Source organism: Mus musculus, chromosome 3 (assembly GCF_000001635.26).
Source record: "Mus musculus strain C57BL/6J chromosome 3, GRCm38.p6 C57BL/6J".
NCBI lineage: Eukaryota > Metazoa > Chordata > Mammalia > Rodentia > Muridae > Mus > Mus musculus.
The window spans coordinates 96,622,850-96,645,548 of NC_000069.6; the positions used below are offsets into that span (position 1 = coordinate 96,622,850).

Consider the following 22,699-nt stretch of genomic DNA (forward strand, 5'->3'; position numbering starts at 1 on the left):
AGTCTCCATTGTTTCATGGAACCCTCCCCTTCCTTCTAGAACAAGGAGCTAGCTGGAACAGAAGAGATAAAATAGTCACTGCATTTTTAACATAATTTTGCCAAGTTATGGGCATTCCTACAGACCCTTGAGCAAGGGCCAGTGGTGGCTTGATACAGTGTACTTGCTCTATAGAAAAAGTTCCAGGATGGCCAGGGCTACACAGAGAAACTCTGTCTAACCAAACAACCAAGGAGATAGTGTGCTGAGGGTTTCACACATTTAGATTTTGTAGTTTTAAAAGATGGCCACACTGGGCGTGGTGGTGCACGCCTTTAATCCCAACACTTGGAAGACAGAGGCAGGTGGATTTCTGAGTTTGAGGCCAGCCTGGTCTACAGAGTGAGTTCCAGGACAGCCACGGCTACAGAGAGAAACCCTGTCTCGAAAAACAAAACAAAACAAAAAAGATGGCCACATTTTCCACCAGTCAAACACCTTCTACATGCTGTTGGAGTACTGGAAGGTGTGACCTGTCCTTGAGCCTGAACTTCACTGTGCTCCCCACAGCAGGGCCCTGTGCTTCTCTGATCTGTGCATGTATTCAACCTCCTGCTCCACGCCCTTCTGCTTTACATAAATTCTTATAAGACAGGGGGAAACAACTCTTTATAGGACATATGTGCAAAGCAGGTCAGACAATCAAGGCTAAGTTCTATTGGGATCACTGTGCTATATGATATAGGACATACGTCTTATCCATCAGGGTCACTGTGCTAAATGACATGTATGTCTTTTAACCTTCTCAGTGATCTTTGCGTTCCTCTCTGACCAGGAGGTGTTGGCTCATTATTCACATCGGGCCCTGGATGATGATATTCGCCACCAAATGGCTTTGGACTGGGTGAGCCGGGAGCAGAGTGTGCCAGGGGCACTGTCAAGAGAGCTGGCTTCCACTGAACGGGAACTCGATGAAGCCCGGCTGGCGGGCAAGGAGCTGCGCTTCCACAAGGAGAAGAAAGATATTCTCATGCTGGCTGCTGGGCAGTTGGGCAATATGCATTCTTCCAGCTGCTAAGCATCTACCCTCTACTCGCCATGGCTCTTCAGGCCCCTTTTTTGTATGTCTCCTTTTTAAGACTTAGGATGATGATTTCTGTATATACTTTCTCAATTTTATACTTTAAAATATAGATATATATGTATAAATTCTACACCTGGCTCCCTATTTGCTAAGAGATCCCTTTTCTAACTTCCAGTTTGGGGATGTAGTTACCTTTGAAATATCACTATCCATTTTATAGCGTGGTTGGCTCTTAAACCTTTAGATTATCTAAGTCATTAACATGTACAGTTTTCTAAGTGTTCATATCTCTTTCTTTTGAAACAGCAGCACACAGGTACGTGATGACTCAGCTATGCTCTCTGCACTCAGCAGTCTGAGACAGTATTGCTGTGAATATGAGGCCAGCCTGGACTACATAATAAGTTCCAGGTCAGCATGGGCTACAGTGTGTAAGATCCTGTTTCAGACCCCTCTCTCCCACACATAAAACCGCCCATATTCTTGGTTTCTACTAGACGAAAACAGGGTGGGAGCGTCAGGTTTTGGTTTGAAGTGACCGTCCGATCCACCTCCCCTGCTCACTTTCCTCCTTCCTTGCCTCTAAGTGCTCCTTCATTTGGGGGCTTCCCTACCTTATCCAGAAGATCTGGCTTCCTTTTGTTTTGTGAGACATCTTATTATGGCCTGGAACTCATCCTATAGATTAGGAGGGCTTCATGCTTGTGGTTGTATCCTGCTGAAATCATAGGCATGGGTCACAATGAGAAACTGCCTAGGAACAAGAGAATGATACACTCAATTCACATGGGGTGGGTAGGTGGCACTACCTGAGCTGCTTCTGAGCTTACCTACCCCTGCTAGCAGTCTAGCTTTCTGGGTGTGAGAAGAGGGTAAGGGTTGAGGCTGATACTGGTACACGCACATGTGAGCACACACTTTTTTCCATTTGTTCATGTAGCCCAGGCTGGTCTCAAACTCTTCTTCTGGCTGAGAATGGCCCTGAGCTCCAGACCTCCCGCATCAGCCTCTCCCTAGGATTACAGTGACTACCACCGCAGCTGCCTTAATCCTCCCCTCAGTGACAAGAAGCATCTTGTTCTTTAGAAACGGTAGCTGTTCTGTTTAGAGAGAACCATGTTCCTCTCTTGTCCACTGAGCTGTAACTCTGAATTTGTGGAGAATTCTATGTAGTAAGCTCAATTTCCCTTCTTTCTGTGGTCTCTGCTACATTGTATTATTGTTCAGTGCACTTTCTATCAAGTTGGGACAGTTAATGCTACTATAATGCGACTTCCCATGTGACAATTGCAGTTTGATTTTAGGTTAGGAGCTGGGTCTGGTGGTGCAGGTCTGCCATCTCAGCTACAAAGGAGGCCAAGGCAAGATTGGAAATTCAAGGTCTACCCCAGCTAGAGCAAGTTCAGGGGCAACCTGGGTAATTTAGCAAGACTCTATCTCAAAAATATGAAGTAAAAACAGGACTGAGGATATAGCTTAGTGGAAGAGAGTCAGCCTGGCATGTGAAGCCTGAATTTAATCTCTACTGCAAAAAGGGGAGGGGAGGGAAGGGGAGGGGAGAAGACACTTGGCAGGAAGAGGAGGGAGGGGAGCAGAGTTAGATCAGTTAGCTCCCTGGGTCGGAACAAGGTGAAAAGCAGCTTTCTTGCTTTTGAAATCATCTTTGTGACAAGGACACATGGGGTCAGGGTAGGGTGTCCAGTTAAAATAGTGTCACTGCTTAGAAAGGGGTACTTGGATTCCTTTAGTTAGCTTAGCTCTGTCTCTTGTTTCATAAAACACACTGGGTTAGAATAGAGGCTCCTGCATTACATGGTTTGTGTCACTGTTTTTTGTTGGGTTTTCTTTTTGGTTTTTCGAGACAGGGTTTCTCTGTATAGCCCTGGCTGTCCTAGAACTCACTCTGTAGACCAGGCTGGCCTCGAACTCAGAAATCTGCCCGCTTCTGCCTCCCAAGTGCTGGGATTAAAGGCATGTGTCACGTTTTAAATTGATAGTTATAACCTCGATGCCACGAATCCTGCAGTTTCTCCTGTGCTCCTTTCTTTGTGTCAGATGGGTTAAGGGTTATCAGTTTGGGGAAGAATTGTCCTTGTACCCCCTGGAATTATTTTTCTCAAAAATCCAAGACTCCAAAGAACATGGGAAAAATTGTTCTGTCCACTTTTGACGTTGAAGATTTTGGTTATCCTTTTCGTACTTTCTATGTATTTTCTATGTAAAATTTTACACAATTAAAAATGTTTTTTTGTCTAGTAAGCCAGAATGACTTTTTTCCCCTGTGACAGGATCTTGTGTAGCCAAGGCTGGCTTCCAAATGTGGCCAAGGTTGGCCTTGAATACTTTATCCTTCTACCTCTACTTCCCAAGTACTGAAGTCAGGGCCATGTTGGGGTTAAAATCGGAAAATGATTTTGCTGGCTTGTTGCTTAGTATCTCTGGGAAAAAAATTGATGAAGGAAAGGAATGAGGTGTATGATAAAACTGAACCGCTCCAGACGCAAAGTAAACCGTCTAAAGGTTTCTATGTGTGCCCTTGAAGAGCGTCTTTTCTCCAGCAGCCACTGAGCTCAAGCTGCAGGAAATCAAACTGAAGCCCTCATGCTAAGGTTGGCTGAATTACAGCGAAAATTCAAGTCTCAGCCTCAGAGGGGGTCAGCAGTTAAAGTAAGGGCATTAATAGGCAAAGAAAAGGATCCTATATCTTGGGATGGGGATGTGTGGGAGGACCCTGTTGAAACTGAGAACTCTGAATCCTCAGATTCTCAAGGGTTCACCTCACCTGAGGTAGTACTCTCAGCCCCACCCCTTGAAATAACGCCCTTTTCACTTAAGGAAATTAATCCCTCAGAGTCTGATAAACCAGCAGTGACTTTCTCTGATGAAAAAGCCAGACAATACTGACGTTCCTCAAGGCCCACCAACAGTTTCTTCTAGACCTGTAACCAGACTCAAGGCCAAGCAGGCCCCAAGAAGGTAGAAAGTGTAGTCCATGAGGAAATTCGCTATACTAAGGAGCTTAATGAGTTTGCTAATTCATTCAAGCAGAACTCTGGGGATTAAGTGTGGTAGGGATTTTAAGGGTGTGGGATAATGGTGGAAGGAACATAAAACTAGATCAGGCTGAGTTTATAGACATGGGCCCTCTGAGTGGAGATTCTAGGTTGTTTTTTTTTTTTTTTTTTTTTTTTTAGATTTATTTATTTATTATATGTAAGTACATTGTAGCTGTCTTCAGACACTCCAGAAGAGGGCATCAGATCTTGTTACAGATGGTTGTGAGCCACCATGTGGTTGCTGGGATTTGAACTCCGGACCTTCGGAAGAGCAGTCGGGTGCTCTTACCCACTGAGCCATCTCACCAGCCCCAGATTCTAGGTTTAATATGGAAACTCGCACAGTTAAAAAAGGCGTCAGAGGCTGGAGAGATGGCTCAGTGGTTAAGAGCACCGACTGCTCTTCCGAAGGTCCTGAGTTCAAATCCCAGTAACCACATGGTGGCTCACAACCATCCGTAATGAGATCTGACGCCCTCTTCTGGTGCGTCTGAAGACAGCTACAGTGTACTTAGATATAATGATAAATAAATCTTTAAAAAAAAAAAAAAGGTGTCAGAAGTTTGAATGGCTGGCTGAAGCAATTATCAAAAGATGGCCTACTGAGAAGGAGTTGAAGATACCTGATATCCCTTGGCTTAGTGTTGAGGAAGGGATTTTAAGGCTCAAGGAAATTGCAGTACTAGAGTGGATACATTGTGTAAAGCTTAATCCTCCACAATGGGAAGGCCCAGAAAACAGGCCCTTCAGGAATCCTGTAAGACCCAAACTGGTGAGAGGGGCACCAGCACATTTGAAGAGTTTTGTTCTTGTCCTTTTTCTCGTGCCAGACCTTAGGGGTGGAGATGCTGTTGCTCAATTAGATGAATTAAATGCAATGGGTTTAATTGGATCCCGAGGTAACAAGGGCCAGGTGGCAGCATTGAATTACCAGAGACAAGGCCACATACTTAAGTTCTTCTCCACTGAAACCTCTTGGGCCAGGTCTGCACAGTTCAAATAACAGCAACAAAGTCTTTCATAGTCCTACTAACATGGCTCATTAAGCCCCACTTAAAACATTCCATGGCTTTTCAAACCGAAAGTCCCCAAATCCACAATCTTCCAAAAACATGGTCAGGCTATTACCCCAGTTTCTGGTACCAACTTCTGTCTTAGTTAGAGTTTTACTGCTGTGAACAGACACCATGACCAAGACAACTCTTTAAAAGCAAAACAGGAGCTGAAGAGATGGCTCAGCTGTTAAGAGCACTAACTGCTCTTCCAGAGGTACTGAATTCAAATCCCAGCAACCACATCGTGGCTCACAACCATCTGTAATGACATCTGATGCCCTCTTCTGGTGTGTCTGAAGACAGCTACAGTGTACTTACATATAATAGATAAATAAATAAATCTTAAAAAAAAAAAAAAACCAGAATTCCCCCCCCCAAAAAAAAAAAAACAACAACAAAAAAAAACCAAACTGGGTTGGAGAGATGGCTCAGTGGTTAAGCGCACGGACTGCTCTTCTGGAGGTCCTGAGTTCAAATCCCAGCAACCACATAGTGGTTTACAACCATCTGTAATGGGATCTGATGCCCTCTTCTAATGTGTCTGAAGACAGCTACAGTGTACTCAAATAAATAAAAAATAAACAAACAAAAAAAACCACCTGAGCGGGGAAGTGGTGGCACATGCCTTTAATCCCAGCACTTGGGAGGCAGAGACAGGCGGATTTCTGAGATCGAGGACAGCCTCGAAATACAGAGTGAGTTCCAGGACACCCAGAGCTACACAGAGAAACCCTGTATTGAAAAGAAAAAAAACAAAAACAAAAACACCTGAGATGGTTCTTCTCAGTTGTCAGGCTTACTCTCTCTGGAATGAACTACAAATCCAGAAATGAGGGGCACACCTGTGATTTTCTGTTTGGTGGAGTGGGTAGATCCACTTCTAGTCCAGACTTTAGGTAGGAAAGAACACCTCTGAGCTACATCTAGAGGCAGGAAGACACAGGCTTTTCTTTAATCTTTTGTTTGTTTGTTTTGTTTTTGTTTTTGGAGACAGGGTTTCTCTGTGTAGCCCTGGCTGTCCTGGAACTCACTCTGTAGACCAGGCTGACCTCGAACTCAGAAAGCTGCCTGCCTCTGCCTCCCAAGTGCTGGGATTAAAGCGGGCAGGCACACCTTTAACCTGGGCCACACCTTTTGCTGAAGCCTATATAAAAACATGGATGAAGGAAACTTTTGCACTTTGCCTTGCTCATAAGTCCGTTTCTTCACCGGCACTGGAGCCTACTTTTTCTGGATTCTAGACCAGCTGAGACATCCAGCCTTGTGGAACTAAGCAAATACTAGATTCTTCGACTTTCTGGACACATCTAGTTATTCTCCAATTAGCTGGACTGCAGCCCGTAAGTCATTTCAATAAACCCATATATGTAGATATGTATCAAAGGATTTCTTGCTAGTTGAAAGTTTTATGAGAAAGTCACTGACTTCACTCACCCTTTAAATTTGCCCCAACGCGGCTGCGCTCCGGACCTTCAATCTACCTGATCAACTTGGCTGTAGAACTTCCGAAACCACTTTATTTTACTTTTTATGTTTTTGAGAAAGGGTCTCATTCTGTAGCCTTGGAGCCCGGCGTGGTAGCACAGGCTTTTAATCCCAGCAGCATGTGGAAGGGGAATATAGTTGGATATCTGTAACTTCGAGCCCAGCTAGGGCTATATAGAGAGACCCTGCCTCAAAAGAAAAGAAAACAAAACACAATCACAAACCATGTAGCCTACGGCCTCATACTCGCAGAGCTCCATCGGGGTCCCAGAGTGCTGGACGTTTCTAGCGCTTCATAGTGGGGCCGCCTACATTGGCGAATTTTCACCGCGCCGAGGGCGGGACTTGGAGGCAACCTTTAATTGGTCAGCCTAACTCGTGACGTTTTTCTTCTGCGACAGCTTCCCGAGGTGCTTAGCTTCTAGAGACTCAGAAAGCGCCGAGAGAAGCAAGATGGCGGACGTGCTGGATCTTCACGAGGCGGGGGGCGAAGATTTCGCCATGGATGAGGATGGGGACGGTGAGGAGAGTGGAGGCGACTGCGGGAAGAGGGGAAGGTGCGAGAGGGGAATGCAGTAGAAATTTTCCTGGGACGTCACCCCACGAACTGGGTCTGAAAAGATAGACTCCTCCCCCTTGGGAAAGGAATTAGGGGCGGAACTGGGAAGGGACTGAAGCTGGAGTCTGTGTCGAAGCTTCCAGATAGTCTAGGAAACGCGACAGGTTTTTTTTGTTTTTTTTTTCAAATGACTCTTATTTTTGTTGCTTCTTATTTTCTCACCTGGAACTCTAGAAAGCATCCACAAACTAAAAGAAAAAGCAAAGAAACGGAAGGGCCGCGGCTTTGGCTCCGGTGAGTGTGGGGAATAGGGTAGAGTGGTCTAAGAGGCAGAAGCCCGCGAATTTGGGAGTGTGAGGGGGACACATTTGGAGGACAGTTTTCGGTGATCTGGTATGAATTCTTTTAGAAGAGGGGTCCCGAGCGCGGATGCGGGAGGATTACGACAGTGTGGAGCAGGACGGCGATGAACCTGGACCACAGCGCTGTAAGTAAATAGGACCTATGGGGAGTCTGTGTGCACTGGCACTCAAATGCAAAGTAAAGAGTTGTTTAACCAGTCTCAGAAAATTGCTTATTGTAGGTTCTTTTCAGAATTTTTCTTTTTTAGTTTGTTTGGTTTTGGGTTTTTTTGTTGTTGTTGTTTTGGATACAGGGTTTCTCTGTTAAGCCCTGGCTGTCCTGAAACTCTTTTTGTAGACCAGGTTGGCCTCAAACTCACAAATCTGCCTGCCTCTGCCTCCTGAATACTGGGCTTTTTAGCTTACATGTTCATACAACACTTTCCCTACCCAACAGCTGTTGAAGGTTGGATTCTCTTTGTCACTGGAGTCCACGAAGAAGCCACTGAAGAAGATATCCATGACAAATTCGCTGAATATGGGGAAATAAAAAATATTCACCTTAATTTGGACAGGCGCACGGGATACTTGAAGGTAGATTTTCTTGCTTCCCTCACTTACAACTCTTAGATACATTGATTATGTTGTTTTTGTGAGTTGATCAAGCACAGGTAGGAAGTGAAATGACATTGGAAATTGATTTTGTTACCCACATGAAAGAGACAGAAACAGAATGAGCATGTTTGTGTATATAATGGGGATATGTGGTGTATAGCTGCGAAATTTTTCTTGTAACTATGCATTTCTGGTTTAAGGAAAAGAGTACTTGGTTGGTGAAGTAAAATTCTGATACTTTTTGTTGTTTGTTTGTTTGTCTTGAGACAGGGTTTCTCTGTATAACAGAGCCCTAGCTGTCCTGGGCTCACTTTGTAGACTAGGCTGGACTCTGCCTCTCTAATGCTGGAATTAAAAGTGTGTGTGTGACGCCTGGCTAAGCTTTGATACTTTTATATGCTCCCCTAGGGGTATACTCTAGTTGAATATGAAACATACAAAGAGGCTCAGGCTGCCATGGAAGGACTAAATGGTCAAGATTTGATGGGGCAGCCAATCAGTGTGGACTGGTGTTTTGTTCGTGGACCACCAAAGGGCAAGAGGAGGTAAGATGAAGGGATGGGGGTTGTACATTTATTTATCTTAGTAAAGGGAACATGAGCAAGATAAATAAGGATTCAGTATTAGATCTCTGATATTCCCCTTCTGTTTTTTCATTTTCTTAGAGGAGGCCGAAGACGAAGCAGGAGTCCAGACCGGAGACGCCGTTGATAAATCCTCTGTCGACTGGGTGGTCTCTCTACAAGTCCATTTGGTTATGCTGCCTTGGATAAACAGGGCTAGGGCGGACCTTGTGTTTATATTTAATTTCTTACCCTATCTACTTGGCATTGCTTTTGAGTTTTAGAAAAAAATAAATGTTCCATTTTGTTTTCTATGTTTATTACTTTACTGTTCTGGAAACTGAACAACTACAGTGGGGCATTGTGAATGATTGTGAAGATCCTTCTGTCTGGCGTGGCATTCTAAGTTTCTAGAAAGGCTCATGGAGACTGTTCAGCATTTCTTTGTCTTAGAAGATAAGGGTAGGGATAATGAGATTTTTCTTGTGGAATTAAGGAATGTATTTTGCATAACTCTTGTGAGCAGATGTTATATTAGTGTCTCTTGCTTCTCTGTCAGAGCCTGTGCAGCTGGCCTTGAACTTCAGGGGCTTTGTGATGCTTAGCCTACTCTATGTTGAATATGGTGCTGAACTGTGAAGTTTATTAGTTCTTACAATGTAAAAGAAACCCAGCTTGATGGGCTGGAGAGATGGCTCAGTAGTTAAGGGCACTGACTGTCCTTCCAGAGGTCCTGAGTTCAATTCCCAGCACCCACATGGTGGCTCACCATGGGATCCCATGCCCTCTGAAGATAGCTACAACATACTCATATAAATAATTTTTTTTTTTAAGAAAAAAAACCCAGCTTGGGTACTATGTAACAATATGCACACCTTTAATCCCAGCACTTGGGAAGCAGGTGGATCTTTTGGTTTAAGGCCAACCTGGTCTACAGGAGAGTTTTAGGATAGCCAGGGCTGCACAGAGAGATCCTGTCTCAAGAAAAAAAGACATTGCTATCCCTTTATCATAGGGTTTTGGTTGTTTTTTTTTTTGGGGGGGGGTTTTGTTTTTTTTTTTAATTTTTCTGAGACAGGGTTTCTCTGTGTAGCCCTGACTGTCTCCCCTGTGCCTCCCAGGTGCTAGGATTAAAGGCGTGCACCACCACTGCCCGGCTTTTATCATAGTTTTTAGTTGAAATTATTTTTTGGTATGTCTGTAGCAGCTGGTTTGTTGTTTGTGTAGGTCCCTATGTGACCCACACTGGCCTCAGACTGATGTTCCTGTCTCTCTCTCCCCAGTGCATAATGGCAAATATTAAACTTAACGTTTTTTCAGATGCTATTGGCCCTTCTCTTCCTTTTGATAAATTGCTTGGGGTTTGAATTGAATTGGTTAAGAATATATCTTAGTTGAGATTTGCAGGGTTTAGGATGCCTTGGTGGTTTCTGAGAAGGTAGATTAAATAAGTATTGGTTTTGTGGAAGATACGCCTGGTTCTCAGATTTCTAGCTGTTGTAAGGTATTTGGAAGAGTGAGTTGAGTAAGCATGAGGTCCTGAGGGCTGGTAAACAGTATCAGCCAGAGAACCAGTAGGTGAGCTGCCTGGATAGGAAGGGTATGGTCACGTAGTTGGGAAGATGCTCTTCTGGCTTTACTCTGAGAAATAAGAATAGCTCATAGGGATTAGAGATGTGGCTCAGTTGGTAGAATGACTGCCTAGTATGCACAGCCCCAGGCTTTATAACAGGACCAAATGGGTACGACACTCCTGCCTTTGATCCTGGCACTTACTGGGGAGGTGAAGGCTAAAGAATCATAAGTTGAAGTCATCCCCAGCTGCATAGCCAGGTGGAGGATTAGCCTATGAGATCTTGTCCTGGGTGAAAGGGGATGGAAAGGGGGGAAACCTCATCAATTTACTGTGTGACCTTCTAACTCCCCTTCTTTATACAGAACTTAACCATGTACAGTAGAAACCCTCTTTAACATACTATGACTTTAAAACTTGAGCTTAAAGAAGTAAGCAATTTCTTGGGGCTGGTGAGATGGCTTAGCGGGTGGGTAAGAACCACCTCTTCCAGAGGTCCTAAGTCCAAATCCAGCAACTACATGGTAGCTCACAACCACCTGGAATGAGATCTGATGCCCTCTTCTGGTGTGTCTAACGTCTGCTACAGTGTACTTACATATAATAATAAATAAATCTTTAAAAAAAGGCAATTTCTTACTATTCCTAATGTCATTCTTTATACCATAAAATTTTCAAATTTTGGCTGGTACACGCCTTTAATCCCAGCACTCAGAGGAGGCAGAGGCAGGCAGATTTCTGAGTTCAAGGCCAGCTTGGTCTACAAAGTGAGTTCCAGGACAGCCGGGGCTATACAGAGAAACCCTGTCTCGAAAAAAAACAAAAAAAGTAAAGTGAGGATGTCAGATATATTGGAGTTAGAAACAGTTGTGAGCTGGAAGAGCAGACTGTACCCTTAACCACTGAGCCATCTCTCCAGACTCCTCCCTCACCCCCACCCCACTTTCTTTCTCCAGGCTGGTCTGGAACTCACAAAGAAAGATCTACCTGCCTCTTCCTCCCAAGGCTGGTATCAAAGGCATGCACCACCACTACACAGTGGTTTTGGTTTAAATATCTAATGAGGTTTTTGCCTGCATGTATGTTTATATACTATCTGTGTTCCTGGTGCCTGAGAAGATTAGAACAGGGCTCCAGAGCGTCTGGAACAGAAGTTACAGATGCTGTGAGCTGCTATGTGGATGGGGGATTCAATCTGTCTTCTGGAAAAGCAGCCAGTAGAAAAGCAGCAGAGCCAACTCCAGCCCTAGATTTCTTTTTATAGTGGTTGTAGAGATCTTGTTTGTGATATTGTAGGTTTTTTGTTGTTTTGGTTTTTTTCCTCCTCACAACTATAGTCAGGCTATTGCTGCTACAGGCAAGTTTTTTTTGTTTGTTTGTTTTTGTTTTGTTTTTCAAGACAGGGTTTCTCTGTGCAGTTCTGGCTGTCCTGGAACTCACTCTGTAGACCAGGCTGGTCTCAAATTCAGAAATTTGCCTGCCTCTGCCTCCCAAGTGTTGGGATTAAAGGCGGGTGCCACCATGCCCGGCTTCGCTTTTTTTTTTTTTTTTTTTTTTAAATAATGTGTAAAGGTGTAAAAGTGTTTTCCTTGTGTACCATGTTCATGCCTGGTACCTGCTGAGGTTTGAGAAGGGTGTTGGATCCCCTGGAGTTTACCCCCCTACTGCCTCTCCCCATCCACTTCATTTCTCTTCAGAAGAAGGCAGGTCTCCGTTAGGTATCAACAGCATGGTATATTAAGTTGCAGTAAGACTAGGCACCTTCTTTGATTAAGTCTTTCATGAGGCAACACAGCAGGAGGAAAGGGTCCCGCAGAATCAGAGACAGCCCCTGTTCCCGCTGTTAGAAGTCCCACAAGAAGACCAAACTACACAACTATAGCATGTGCGAAGCAGTCTCATGCAGGCTCCCTGTAGCAGTTCAGTCTGAGCCCCTATGGGCCCAGTTTACTTGACTCTGTGCATTTTCTTGTACAGTCCTTCCCCTTGTCTTATGCAAAATTCTCCAAGGTCTGCCTAACTTTTGGCTGTGGGTCTGTGCCTTTGTTTCTACCAGTTGCTGTGTGAAGCCTCTCTGATGACAATTGGGCTAGGCACCAATCTTTGAGTATAGCAGACCATCGTTGTCAAGCGGCATCTCATTACATCCGCTTTCCCTAGGACAAATAGTCTAGGACAGGCTTCTGCTGTTCTGGGCGTTTGGGGCGGGTGGCGTGTGCGCCTTGGCGGCAACCTACAGCGCCTCCTGGCTCCCGCAGGCCCCACCCCTTGCTGCTGAGAATTTAAAGCAGAATGTGCTCCTAGGGGCGTGCTTAAAAGCCGGAGACCATCCCAGAGAAGGGTGAGCTGCCGGAAATGCACCCACGATCTCGCTTCGCGTCCTGAAATTCCACTTCAAGGCCGGCTCCGGCTGCTTGGCTTTCCTGCCGCCGTTTGTCCCTCGCGAAGCCCCGTTGCTCGCCCAGGAGGCGTGACTTGGGGCTGGAAGCAGGCGGGCCGCTGCGCCGTGGGCCCGGGCTGCCGCTGTCATGGACGCCTGGGTCCGCTTCAGTGCTCAGAGCCAAGCCCGGGAGCGGCTGTGTAGGTGCGGCCGACGGAGGAGCGCGGGCGGGAGGGCAGAGCAGGGTCCCGCGAGGCGACGGGCGCGCTACGGGGTCCCTAAGGGTCAGCTGTGGCTACGGGGGCCCGCGCGGCCCCGGAGGCGTACTCCGCAGCCGGTTGTGAGATGATTCTTCCCTGCTCAAGGGAAAGATGGGGAAACTGAGGCATGAGTGGGCCAGCGGGGAGGCCACCTAGGTTTACTGTGTCCACAGAGAGCAACAGTTTCCTCGCTGCTGTGGTGGCACGAGGGGCGATCCTCTCGGTTCTGCGTCCTCTCACCAGTTGTGACCTAGGAGCCTCGCTATCTCGGCTCTTCTTCGGTTTCCATCAGTCCAAGAACCTTAATCTATCTCTTAGTTTACCTACCCGGAGAACTAATCTGCCCTTCAACTAGATCTTCCTCTGTCGTGTTTCATGTATAAAATCGCAGTGTGGACGTCTGCGATGAACCCCGGGCTGCTTACTGGCCCTAAACTTTAGGCCTCATCATTTTCAAAACTCTTAGTCTCTTAACTCCAAAGAGTGCTCTCCACCATCTTCTAGGCTTTATTTTCCTCGCATGTCTTTCCCTTCCCCTGGCTTTGAGGAAAAAAATGGAAAGATATTGGTGTGAAACCGAGGAAGTGTCCCTGGTGGGGTTTTTGTTTACCAATTATTATTTGTCTGAGTGTTTGGTCTGCAAGAATGTATGTGTACCACATGTGTGTCTAGTGCCTGCAAAGGACAGAAGAGAGTGGTGGATCCCTGGAACTAGAGTTACAGACAGTTATGAGCCACCGTGTGGGTGCTGGGAGTGGAACCCGGGTCCCCTGCAAGAGCAAGTGCTCTTAACCGCCTCACCAGCCCACGGAGGATATGGTTGGCAGAGGGGTTAGGGAGGCCTGTCCCTTACTCTACGTGTCCTCCCCTCCAGGGCCGCCCAGTATGCCTGTTCCCTTCTCGGCCATGCTTTGCAGAGACATGGGGCTAGTCCCGAGTTACAGAAACAGATTCGACAACTGGAGGGTCATCTGAGCCTCGGACGAAAGTGTAAGTAAAGCAGACCTTCCTCTTATCATCCTCAGCTGGTAGCCCATGGCCTCTCCTCCCGTTCTGCCAGTTCGCCATCATTTGCCACTCTCCTGCATGCCTCCAGTTGAGGTCAGAGAACAGGTATAAGGAAGTTAGCACTGATTGGAAAAACACGGCACGAGAACACTAAACTGGCACAAAAATGAATTACGATTGGAAGTTAAGAAAAAGAACAAATTATTTTTACTCTTTCTTCCTGTATGTTATTATTGCTTGCTCAACTTTTATTTTTCTCTTCCCCACCCCCACCCCTGCCTCTGGACTTCAAACCCTTGCTTTCCCTTGTTAATCTCTACAAGTGCTACGCCTGGGGAACTCAACAGATGCCCTGGAGTCAGCCAAAAGGGCTGTGCACCTGTCAGATGTCGTTCTGAGATTCTGCATCACTGTCAGTCACCTCAACCGAGCCTTGTACTTTGCCTGTGACAATGTCCTATGGGCTGGAAAGTCTGGGCTAGCTCCCCGAGTGGACCAGGAAAAGTGGGCACAGCGTTCATTCAGGTTGGTTTTCCTTTTATCCTACAAGACTATGTGTAGCCTTCATTCTGCAAAGCTTGCAAAGCTTGCATCGCTTGTAATAGTAAACATTTTGCTTTACACATATGGGTATTTTGCCTGCATGCCTGTGTACCATTTGTGTGCCTGGTGCTGGCAGAGGCCAAAAGAGGGCATCAGAATTGTAGTTCTAGATGGTTGTGAGCTGTCATGTGGGCTCTGGGAATCAAAACCCAGGTCCCAGGGAAGAGCAGCCAGTGCTTTTAACCACTAAACCATCACTCTAGACCCATATATTTACATTAATAAAAGTTACTATTGTAGGTGCTGCACATCTGTAGGTCAGACAACAGCTTTCAGTTGCTGGTTTTCTCCTACTGTGAGTTCCAGGTATCAAACTCAGGTTGAGAATAAAACTCAAGCCATTAGGTTTGCGTGGCAAGAGCTTCCACCTCCTGGCCCAGCTCCACTTCCATCCTCCTGGTCCATAACCTGCTATATATGAGACAGAGGGGTCTCAGGATTTTTTTTTTTTTTTTGAGTGTACAATGACTTTTCACGCCCATTGTTCCCACATCTGCTGATTCAAGCAACCACAGGCTGGAAATGTTGAGGGGAAAGTGCATCTGAATTAAACATGAAAATTGTTTGTGTCGTTATTCCTTAAACATTGCACATATATTGTATGAAATATTATAAACAATCGAGGTGGATACAGAGAATTGTGTGGAGTATGTATAGATGCAATACCACTTTATCTAAGGGACTTGAGCAGCTGTGGGTTTGGGTAGAATTGGATGGGCGAGCAGGGGGAAAGATCCTGAAGTTGATCCTCCATGGATGAACTGACTGTAAATTATTTGTTTACTTTTTTTGTTGTTTTTTTAATTTTTCAAGACAGGGTTTCTCTGAGGGATGTGGCATTACCACTCTGTATGGAGGACACTTTGAAAGGGTTGGTTCTCTCCTTCCACCACTTAGATCTCAAGATTGAACTCAGGTCATCACATTTGGTGACAATGCCTTTTTCCTGCTGAGTCATCTTGTGTGGTGTTTTTGTTGTTTGTTGTTTTGTTTTGTTTTTAGGTAGGTCCCACTATGTAGCCCAGTCTTGCCTGAAACTTAGGATTCTCCTGCTTTAGGTGCCCGGGTTCTAGGACAGCATTACAGGCATGTGATACCATGTCTAGCTTCTTTTTCTTTTGCGATAATGGGGTCGGGGTCCCATAGGACTGAGATAACACAGTTCTTCTATAAGCATGAAGACCTGAGTTTGATTTCCCAGAACCCATGTTAAGAAAACAAAACCAAGAACCAGGCATACTGACACATTCTTGCAATTCCAGCAGTGTGGAGTTAAACTGGACAATTCCTAAGGCTCTCTGGCCGGCCAGCCTGGGAAAATGAGCAAGTTCCAGGCCAAGTGAGAAAATCCTGTCTCAAAAACAAAGTGGATAGCACCTGAGGAGAGACCCCCAGGTTGAACTCTGGGCTTCACATATGTGTATACACACATATACGTATATACCCATGCATGTTGTACCTCCACACATGAAAGAGATGAAATCTTGGTTTGTTGCTCAGGCTGTTACAGAATTCCTAGAAGCATCCTCCGACCTTGGCCACCCTAGCAGCTGGGACTCCATAAGCACGTGCCACTCTCACTGTGCTTGGATTTTCCAGAAACGTTTCTCGGTTTCTTACTATGGGCCAGGAGGTTAAGCAAAAGCCAGACAAATGTGGTGCCTGATCCTTGAAACATAAAGTTTAAGATGACCCAGTGAGTAAAAACCAGCAAACCTGATGTCTTAGTTAGAGTTTATTGCTGTGAAGAGGTCACGGCCAAGACAGTTCTCATAAAGGCAAACATGTAATTGGGGCTTGCTTACAGTTTCTGAGGCTCAGTCCATTATCATGGCAGGAAGCATGGCAGCCTGTAGTCAGACATGGTGCTGGAAGAGCTGAGAGACATCTTGATGCAAAGGCAGACGCAGGAGACCCCCTCTTCTGTACTTGGCAGAACTTGAGCACTAGGAGCCCAGCACCCACAAGGCAGCTCAGAACCATCTGTAACTCTCAGTTCTAAAGGACTCTGATGCCCTCTTCTGGCTTCTGCAGGCACTGCATGTACATGGTGCACAAGACATGGTACCTGAGGCTAAACTATATACATAAAACAAAGAAATCTTAAATAAAAAACCTAAAGCAGATAATCACTCACAACAAACAGCAAACAGACCAGTGGGAAACCCTGTCTCCAGAAATAAGGTAGGCAGTACCAGGAATTGGGTTTGAGCTTGTCCCTTTGGTCTCCATCTCAGGCACATGCATGTGTACCTGCCTATACTTTCATCTACACACAGGAACATACACACACGCACATGCACACATGCCACGTGTACACACATGTGCACACACACGGCTTTAGTGATTATGAAAAGAATGATACATGGTTACATTAAAGGGCTAAGGGTGTAGCTGAGGTATCTAGGGTTGATTCTTATTAGATAAGACTAAGGGTGAGCCAGGCAGTGGTGGCGCATGCCTTTAATCCCAGCACTTGGGAGGCAGAGGCAGGCGGATTTCTGAGTTCAAGGCCAGCCTGGACTACAGAGTGAGTTCCAGGACAGCCAGGGCTACACAGAGAAACCCTGTCTCGGAAAACTAAAAAAGGAGGGGAAGTGGATACTTTTAAGAGCAGATGTAATGCTGTGATTTACATTCATGCTCCTAGCTTCTTTATCAACAGCAGCAGTCAGGGTAGGGCGAGAATGGCCACAGAGAGACTCTGTAGCTAGAGTAGATTAAAAACAAAAACAGGCTGCAGAGGTGTCTAAGTCATGAAAAGTGGTTGTTGCAGATAAGCACAAGGATCCACAGCATCCACATAAAGTCAGGTGCACTGCTCATGCCCGAGAGCCTGGTACTGCGCTGCCCGGAGGTGGAGAAAGGAGGATGCCAGGGTCTTATCCGACAAGTGGGGCTCCAGGTTCAGTGAAAGACCTTGCCTCAGGACATGGCAGAGCACAGTAGAGGAGAGCATCTGATGTCTACCTCTGACCTCTGTATATGCATACCTTGTAACACACACACACAAATGCACACACACAGGCTTTAAGACTTAGCTAATGTATACCTGCAATCCCAACACTAAAAAGATTTAGACAGGAAAAAAAAATTCATGGCCAGCCTGAACCACATAGTGAAATACATCCTGTCTCAAACCAAAATAACAAAAATGTAAAAAGTTTTGAGCTGGACCAAGTGTGGTGATGCAGGCCTTTAATTTCTACACTAGGAAGCAAAGGCAGAGGGAATCTCTGTGAATTTGAGGTATGCCTACTCTATATAGTGAGTTCCAGGTCAGCCAGAGCTACAGAGTAAGACTCTGTTCCAAAAAGTATATTTATTTTCTGCTTAAAAATTTATAATCGGGGCTGGAGAAATGGCTCAGTGAGTAAGAGCACTGACTACTCTTCCAGAGTTCCTGAGTTCAAATCCCAGCAACCACATGGTGGCTCACAACCATTTGTAACAGGGATCCGATGCCCTCTGCTGGTGTGTCTGAAGACAGTGACAGTGTACCCATATACATGAAAGAAATATAAATCTTAAATTTAAAAAAATTTTTAAAAATTTATAATCTAGTATCTCTAGCAGTTACTGGATATATCTGGACCTTTGCAGAGTTCTTTGATTTTTTTTTTTCTAAGAGATTGGATCTAAAGTCTGTATAAGTATGTTTTCTTCTCTCTTTCTTGAGGCAGGGTCTCATGTGGCTCAGGTTGTCCTTGAAGTCCTGATCCTAAATGTTGACATCATAGCTATGCACCACCACTTCAGCCTGTAACTAACTCTAATACTAACTCCCCTGTCTCTCTCTGTCTCCTCTCTGTCTCTGTCAGTCTGTCTCTCTCTCTCTTTCCCCCTCTGTCCTCTGTCTTTTGGCTTTTTGAGACTGGGTTTCTCTGTGTAGCTTAAGCTGTCCTGGAAATCCCTCTGTAGACCAGGCTGGCCTTGAACTCAGAGATTGTATGTGTCTCTTGTACAACTAAATGTGTGCTTTCAAAATAGTTTGCATTACTAGGGTCAAGTTAAGTGTATTTTTTTCCCTCAGTGTGTGTGTGTGTGTGTGTGTGTGTGTGTGTTTGCACAAGTGTGTGCAAATGTCTGGGCACATGTATGCATCTAGAGGCCCACGGTTGGCTTTGGAATTTTCCCTCTGTCTTTCTCCACTGTATTCATCGACACAGGGTCTTTCAGTTGAGCCCAGAGCTCACCTACACAATGCTAGTCTGACTAGCCTCCTTGTTCTGGGAGTCCCTGTCTTCATGTCTACCAGCATTGACATAGACTCTGGGATCTGAGCTTAGGGCCTCAGTCTTGCATGGCAAGCACATGACCACTGCCATCTCTCCAGTGCAGAGTGTGGTGCATCAGACAGATTGTCTCAAAAACGGAATTTGGAGTTGATCTTGGCAGATTTCATGACTCATAAATTTTAAACCAGGACCTTAAGGTGCACATAAGCACATTGTAGACTGGCAGGAAAGTTGCTTTTTCTTTATTATTTCAGAGATATAATTATATGAATTTAAGCATACAGTGTGGTGTTTTGTATATGTATATGGTGAGGTGATCACCAGAGTCAGGAGTGCAGCATCCTTCTAATGGGGTGGGAGAGATGACACAGCAATTAGGAATACTAGCTCTTCTTCCAGAGGGGACCGGCTCAACCCCAGTGTTTCTCCAGTTCCAGCTGGTCTCATGCCCTCTTCTGGCCTTCTTGGGTGGCAGGCATGCACATAGTGCACAGACATACATGCAGGCAAAAAACCCATATACATAGTATAAATATTTTAAAAATGCTCATAACCTCATGGTGACATCTTTTTAATGATAAGAACATGTGCTGAGATCAATCGATGACCCATTTAGCAACTTTCAAGTCCATGATTATATTAACTGTTATTATGTTAACTGATATATTAACTGTAGTCACCACATTAGATATATAGAACGAACTGAATGTTTGTCCCATTAGCTAAGGTCTTCCTGTTTCTTGTCCCCTCCAATCCTGGCAACCACAGTTTTATTCCATACTTTGGTAAGTTAGGCTGTTTAGATTTAACTCATAAGTGAGATCGTGAGTCTTTCTGTATCAGATGTATTGAACCTATTATGTTGTCAAGAAAGGACAGTTCTTTTCTGGTGTTGCTGATATTGAAACCAGGACTTGTGCATGGAAGGCATGTACTCTTACCAGTGAGCGACATTCCCACTTCTAGGGGTTCCCACTTTTAAGAGTTATTTATTTATTATGTATACAATGTTCTGGTTGCATACCAGAAGAGTGCACCAAATCTCATTATAGATGGTTGTAAACTACCATGTGGTTGCTAGAAACTGAACTCAGGACCTCAGGAAGAGAAGTGTTCTTAACCACTGAGCCATCTCTCCAGTCCAAGATATATGTTTTTTTAAACTTTTTTAAAAAGTGATTTATCGGGCTGGGCAAGATGGCTCAGTGGATGAGAGCACTGATTGCTTTTCTGAAGGTCCTGCGTTCAAATCCCAACGACCACATAGTGGCTCACAACCACCTGTAATGAGATCTGATGCCCTCTACTGGTGTGTCTGAAGACAGCTACATTGTACTTATGTATAATAAATAAATAAATAAATAAATAAATAAATAAATAAATAAATCTATCTTTGCGCCAGAGTGAGCAGTGACTGAGCGAGCAGAGTTGATAGGAGCAAGCGCCCACCAGAGCAAGCAGGGTTGATCAAAGCAAGCAGAAGTCCTAAATTCAATTCCCAACAACCACATGAAGGCTCACAACCATCTGTACAGCTACAGTGCACTCATATACATAAAATAATAAATAAATAAAGCTTTAAAAGTAGTGATTTATCTATTCATCTTCTTATATGTAGTTTAATATATTAGGTTGTTTATATTGGGTATGTGGGTACATGTAAGTACATTAATGTGTCTGTGGAAGTCAGAGGACAACTTGGGGAAGTCAGTTGTTCTGTGGATCAAACTTAGATCTTCAGGCTGGATGGCAAGTGCCTTTACCGACTAAGCTATCTCTTCAGCCCCAGCGTGGACATTTCTAGTAGTGGAGTATAGCAATCACTTCTGGTGTTCTAATGTGGAATCCCATTCCAGTCTATGAGAAGAATTGTTCAGTAGACATTTGTGCTCTTTCTAACTCACATATTTTCCCTGTGTGTCTCAGATACTATCTGTTTTCCCTCATCATGAATCTGAGCCGTGATGCTTATGAGATTCGCCTATTGATGGAACAAGAGACTTCAGCTTACAGCAGGCGAATGAAGGTTTCTGGAGTAGGAGTCTCAGGAGGAGTAGAAACTGTGGGACCTGGAGGACCAGGGACTCCAGGAGGAAGTCTGCCACAACTGGCTTTGAAGTTTCGGCTCCGAATCCTGCTACTGGCTCGTGTCCTTCGAGGTCATCCCCCTCTCTTGCTGGATGTGCTCAGAAATGCCTGTGACCTTTTCATCCCACTGGACAAACTAGGCCTCTGGCGTTGTGGCCCTGGGATTGTGGGGCTGTGTGGCCTCATATCCTCCATTCTGTCTATTCTCACCCTAATCTGTCCCTGGCTACGACTCAAGCCCTGACTGACACTGTGGTACAAGATAAGGAGGGAGCCCAGGTGGGTGAGATGGAAGCTGAGATGGTCACTGTGTGCCAACCTCATTGTAATTCAACTCCTTGACTGAAGTTAAAATCCAGATCCTTAGGGATGAGGGGAAGAACCTGCCAAAGACGGGTCAGGAAGGCAGTGCTAAGGGAAGGCTCCTGCAGGCCTCTGCAGTTGGGCTTCATTCAGTCCCATTGCCAGAATCTCATAGCTCTTCCCTTTATCTCTCTGTCTTGAGTCTAGTTAAGAATTTGTTACCGTGAGACAGAATTCTCTTTCTTAGCCTCCTGGCCAGATATTTAAAAGGAGGGGGGTGGGTTACTTTTTGGTAGGGGAAGCTTAAGTTATGGATAGCAAAGTGCTAATTGTATTCTTTTTTTCTGAAACCTCATGTAGCATTTTTCTTCCCTTCCACCCTCCATACTTTCCCAGGCTTCATTTCATGCCCGGCGTCTCTTCGCTCACACCGCTGCAGGCTGTTTGAGGCTTCTCCCCTGGGTCTGCCTCAGCAGACTGCCTCCACACTTTCCAGTTTCTGCGTACACGTTGATATTAGAGTTTCCTTCCGCACTTGGCTCTTGCTCTTTCTCTGACTACCCAGGCTGATGCCATGTCTGGCCTCTTCCTGTAAATACTGTACAATGATTCTATGTAAATAACTGGTCCTTGCCCACAGAGCAAGCAAGCCTTCTAGGCTAACAAATTAAAGATCAGTTTGCTCACTGACTTTTTTATTCAATTCAAGATGGCGGGGGTGGGGTGGGGGGACGGATTGCCTGTTTTCACTGTGGTACCTAGGCAGGGCTGAAGCTCTGAGCTCCCCTGCTTTAGGCTTCTGAGTAGCCTACAGTGAGTGTTACTGTGTCCAGCTGCTCGTTGACATCTGGTCTCTCATGGTCTGGTCATTGTAAGCCTTAGCTCTCTGACTGTGGATGGCTTTCCTTGGCGTTAGCAGCTAACATGGTTACAGGATTTCACTGAAAATTTAAATGTTGGGGGAAAGGTGCGGACACACCATAATGGTCCCAATTCAAAACAATCCGTGAACAGCCTCAAGTTAGGGGTGAGATGTTTTCAACCAAAGTAATTATCTTGACACCACAAAGCACACCTGTCTACAGGCAGTGACTCCCCAAAAGCTATTAGACACACACAAGCATGACCATAACTCAGTGGATTGGCAAGGTCACACAGTAGGACTGCCCTTCACACAGTAGGTAGGAAAATGCTGCTGTCACTGCTGTCAGCTGTTATTTTGCATATCCCATGTTAAGATTAATAAGGCAAAAAATATTGTCTCTAAGTCCTACTTTCTGTTCCAAACTGGAGGAAATTATTGAATAAATAAACCGTGCATAAAAGTAGCCTCAGAAAGGGTCAAAATTTGTGTTTTCTTTGAATATTAGCTGAGGCCTCCAGGGGGCAGCACCAAGGTAGAGAGCTGGACTAAGGCTGCTCTGTGTTCCTGTCCTGGGCTCCCCACAGCTCCCTTCCACCACCACTCCCATTCCATCCAACTTTATTTTTAGCTGCCAGTGGGAGGGG

General features: G+C 45.2%; 3 protein-coding genes and 1 pseudogene across 9 annotated transcripts in view; 3 read left to right on the forward strand and 1 right to left on the reverse strand.

Moving 5' to 3' along the window:
- Lix1l (Lix1-like) overlaps positions 1-2,503 on the forward strand; it is a 24,220-nt gene extending 21,717 nt beyond the window's left edge. Inside the window, exon 6 of the mRNA NM_001163170.1 lies at positions 815-2,503. Within this exon, the coding sequence (NP_001156642.1) occupies positions 815-1,057 (243 nt within the window). The 3' untranslated portion in view covers positions 1,058-2,503. The remainder of the gene's footprint in view (positions 1-814) is intronic.
- The window catches only part of 6330549D23Rik (RIKEN cDNA 6330549D23 gene), a 23,158-nt pseudogene extending 16,188 nt beyond the window's left edge, over positions 1-6,970 (reverse strand). The window contains exon 1 of the transcript NR_003619.2: positions 6,609-6,970. The product of NR_003619.2 is annotated as an RIKEN cDNA 6330549D23 gene (transcript). The remainder of the gene's footprint in view (positions 1-6,608) is intronic.
- A 108-nt stretch (positions 6,971-7,078) lies between these two features.
- Rbm8a (RNA binding motif protein 8a) lies at positions 7,079-10,942 on the forward strand. 2 transcript variants are annotated; one of them, NM_001102407.1, is made up of 6 exons: positions 7,079-7,179; positions 7,453-7,512; positions 7,628-7,705; positions 8,017-8,153; positions 8,583-8,719; positions 8,840-10,942. In NM_001102407.1, exons 1-6 carry the CDS (start codon positions 7,113-7,115, stop codon positions 8,883-8,885), a joined length of 525 nt encoding a protein of 174 aa, NP_001095877.1. In that variant the 5' UTR covers positions 7,079-7,112; the 3' UTR covers positions 8,886-10,942. The 2 variants fall into 2 exon arrangements, with proteins under 2 accessions (NP_001095877.1, NP_080151.2); NM_025875.2 differs by having other exon boundaries at positions 7,631-7,705.
- A 1,565-nt stretch (positions 10,943-12,507) lies between these two features.
- On the forward strand, positions 12,508-22,532 carry Pex11b (peroxisomal biogenesis factor 11 beta). Of its 5 annotated transcripts, NM_001162387.1 has the most exons (5): positions 12,581-12,894; positions 13,825-13,940; positions 14,282-14,483; positions 20,726-21,166; positions 21,587-22,532. In NM_001162387.1, the coding sequence occupies exons 1-4, from the start codon at positions 12,839-12,841 to the stop codon at positions 21,129-21,131; spliced, it is 780 nt and encodes a 259-aa protein (NP_001155859.1). In that variant the 5' UTR covers positions 12,581-12,838; the 3' UTR covers positions 21,132-21,166; positions 21,587-22,532. The 5 variants fall into 5 exon arrangements, 3 of the variants coding, with proteins under 3 accessions (NP_001155859.1, NP_035199.3, NP_001155860.1); NR_027845.1 differs by having other exon boundaries at positions 12,508-12,651; positions 20,726-22,532; NR_027844.1 differs by having other exon boundaries at positions 12,581-12,890; positions 20,726-22,532.
- The last annotated feature ends 167 nt before the right edge of the window (positions 22,533-22,699 follow it).

Coding starts and splice junctions, on each gene's coding strand:
- Rbm8a (NM_001102407.1), top strand. CDS start 7,113: ATGGCGGACGTGCTGGATCTTCACGAGGCGGGGGGCGAAGATTTCGCC. Junction 7,706..8,016: donor TGAACCTGGACCACAGCGCT/GTAAGTAAATAG, acceptor CCTACCCAACAG/CTGTTGAAGGTTGGATTCTC. Junction 8,154..8,582: donor GGCGCACGGGATACTTGAAG/GTAGATTTTCTT, acceptor ATGCTCCCCTAG/GGGTATACTCTAGTTGAATA.
- Pex11b (NM_011069.3), top strand. CDS start 12,839: ATGGACGCCTGGGTCCGCTTCAGTGCTCAGAGCCAAGCCCGGGAGCGG. Junction 13,941..14,281: donor TCTGAGCCTCGGACGAAAGT/GTAAGTAAAGCA, acceptor AATCTCTACAAG/TGCTACGCCTGGGGAACTCA. Junction 14,484..20,725: donor TGGGCACAGCGTTCATTCAG/GTTGGTTTTCCT, acceptor TGTGTGTCTCAG/ATACTATCTGTTTTCCCTCA.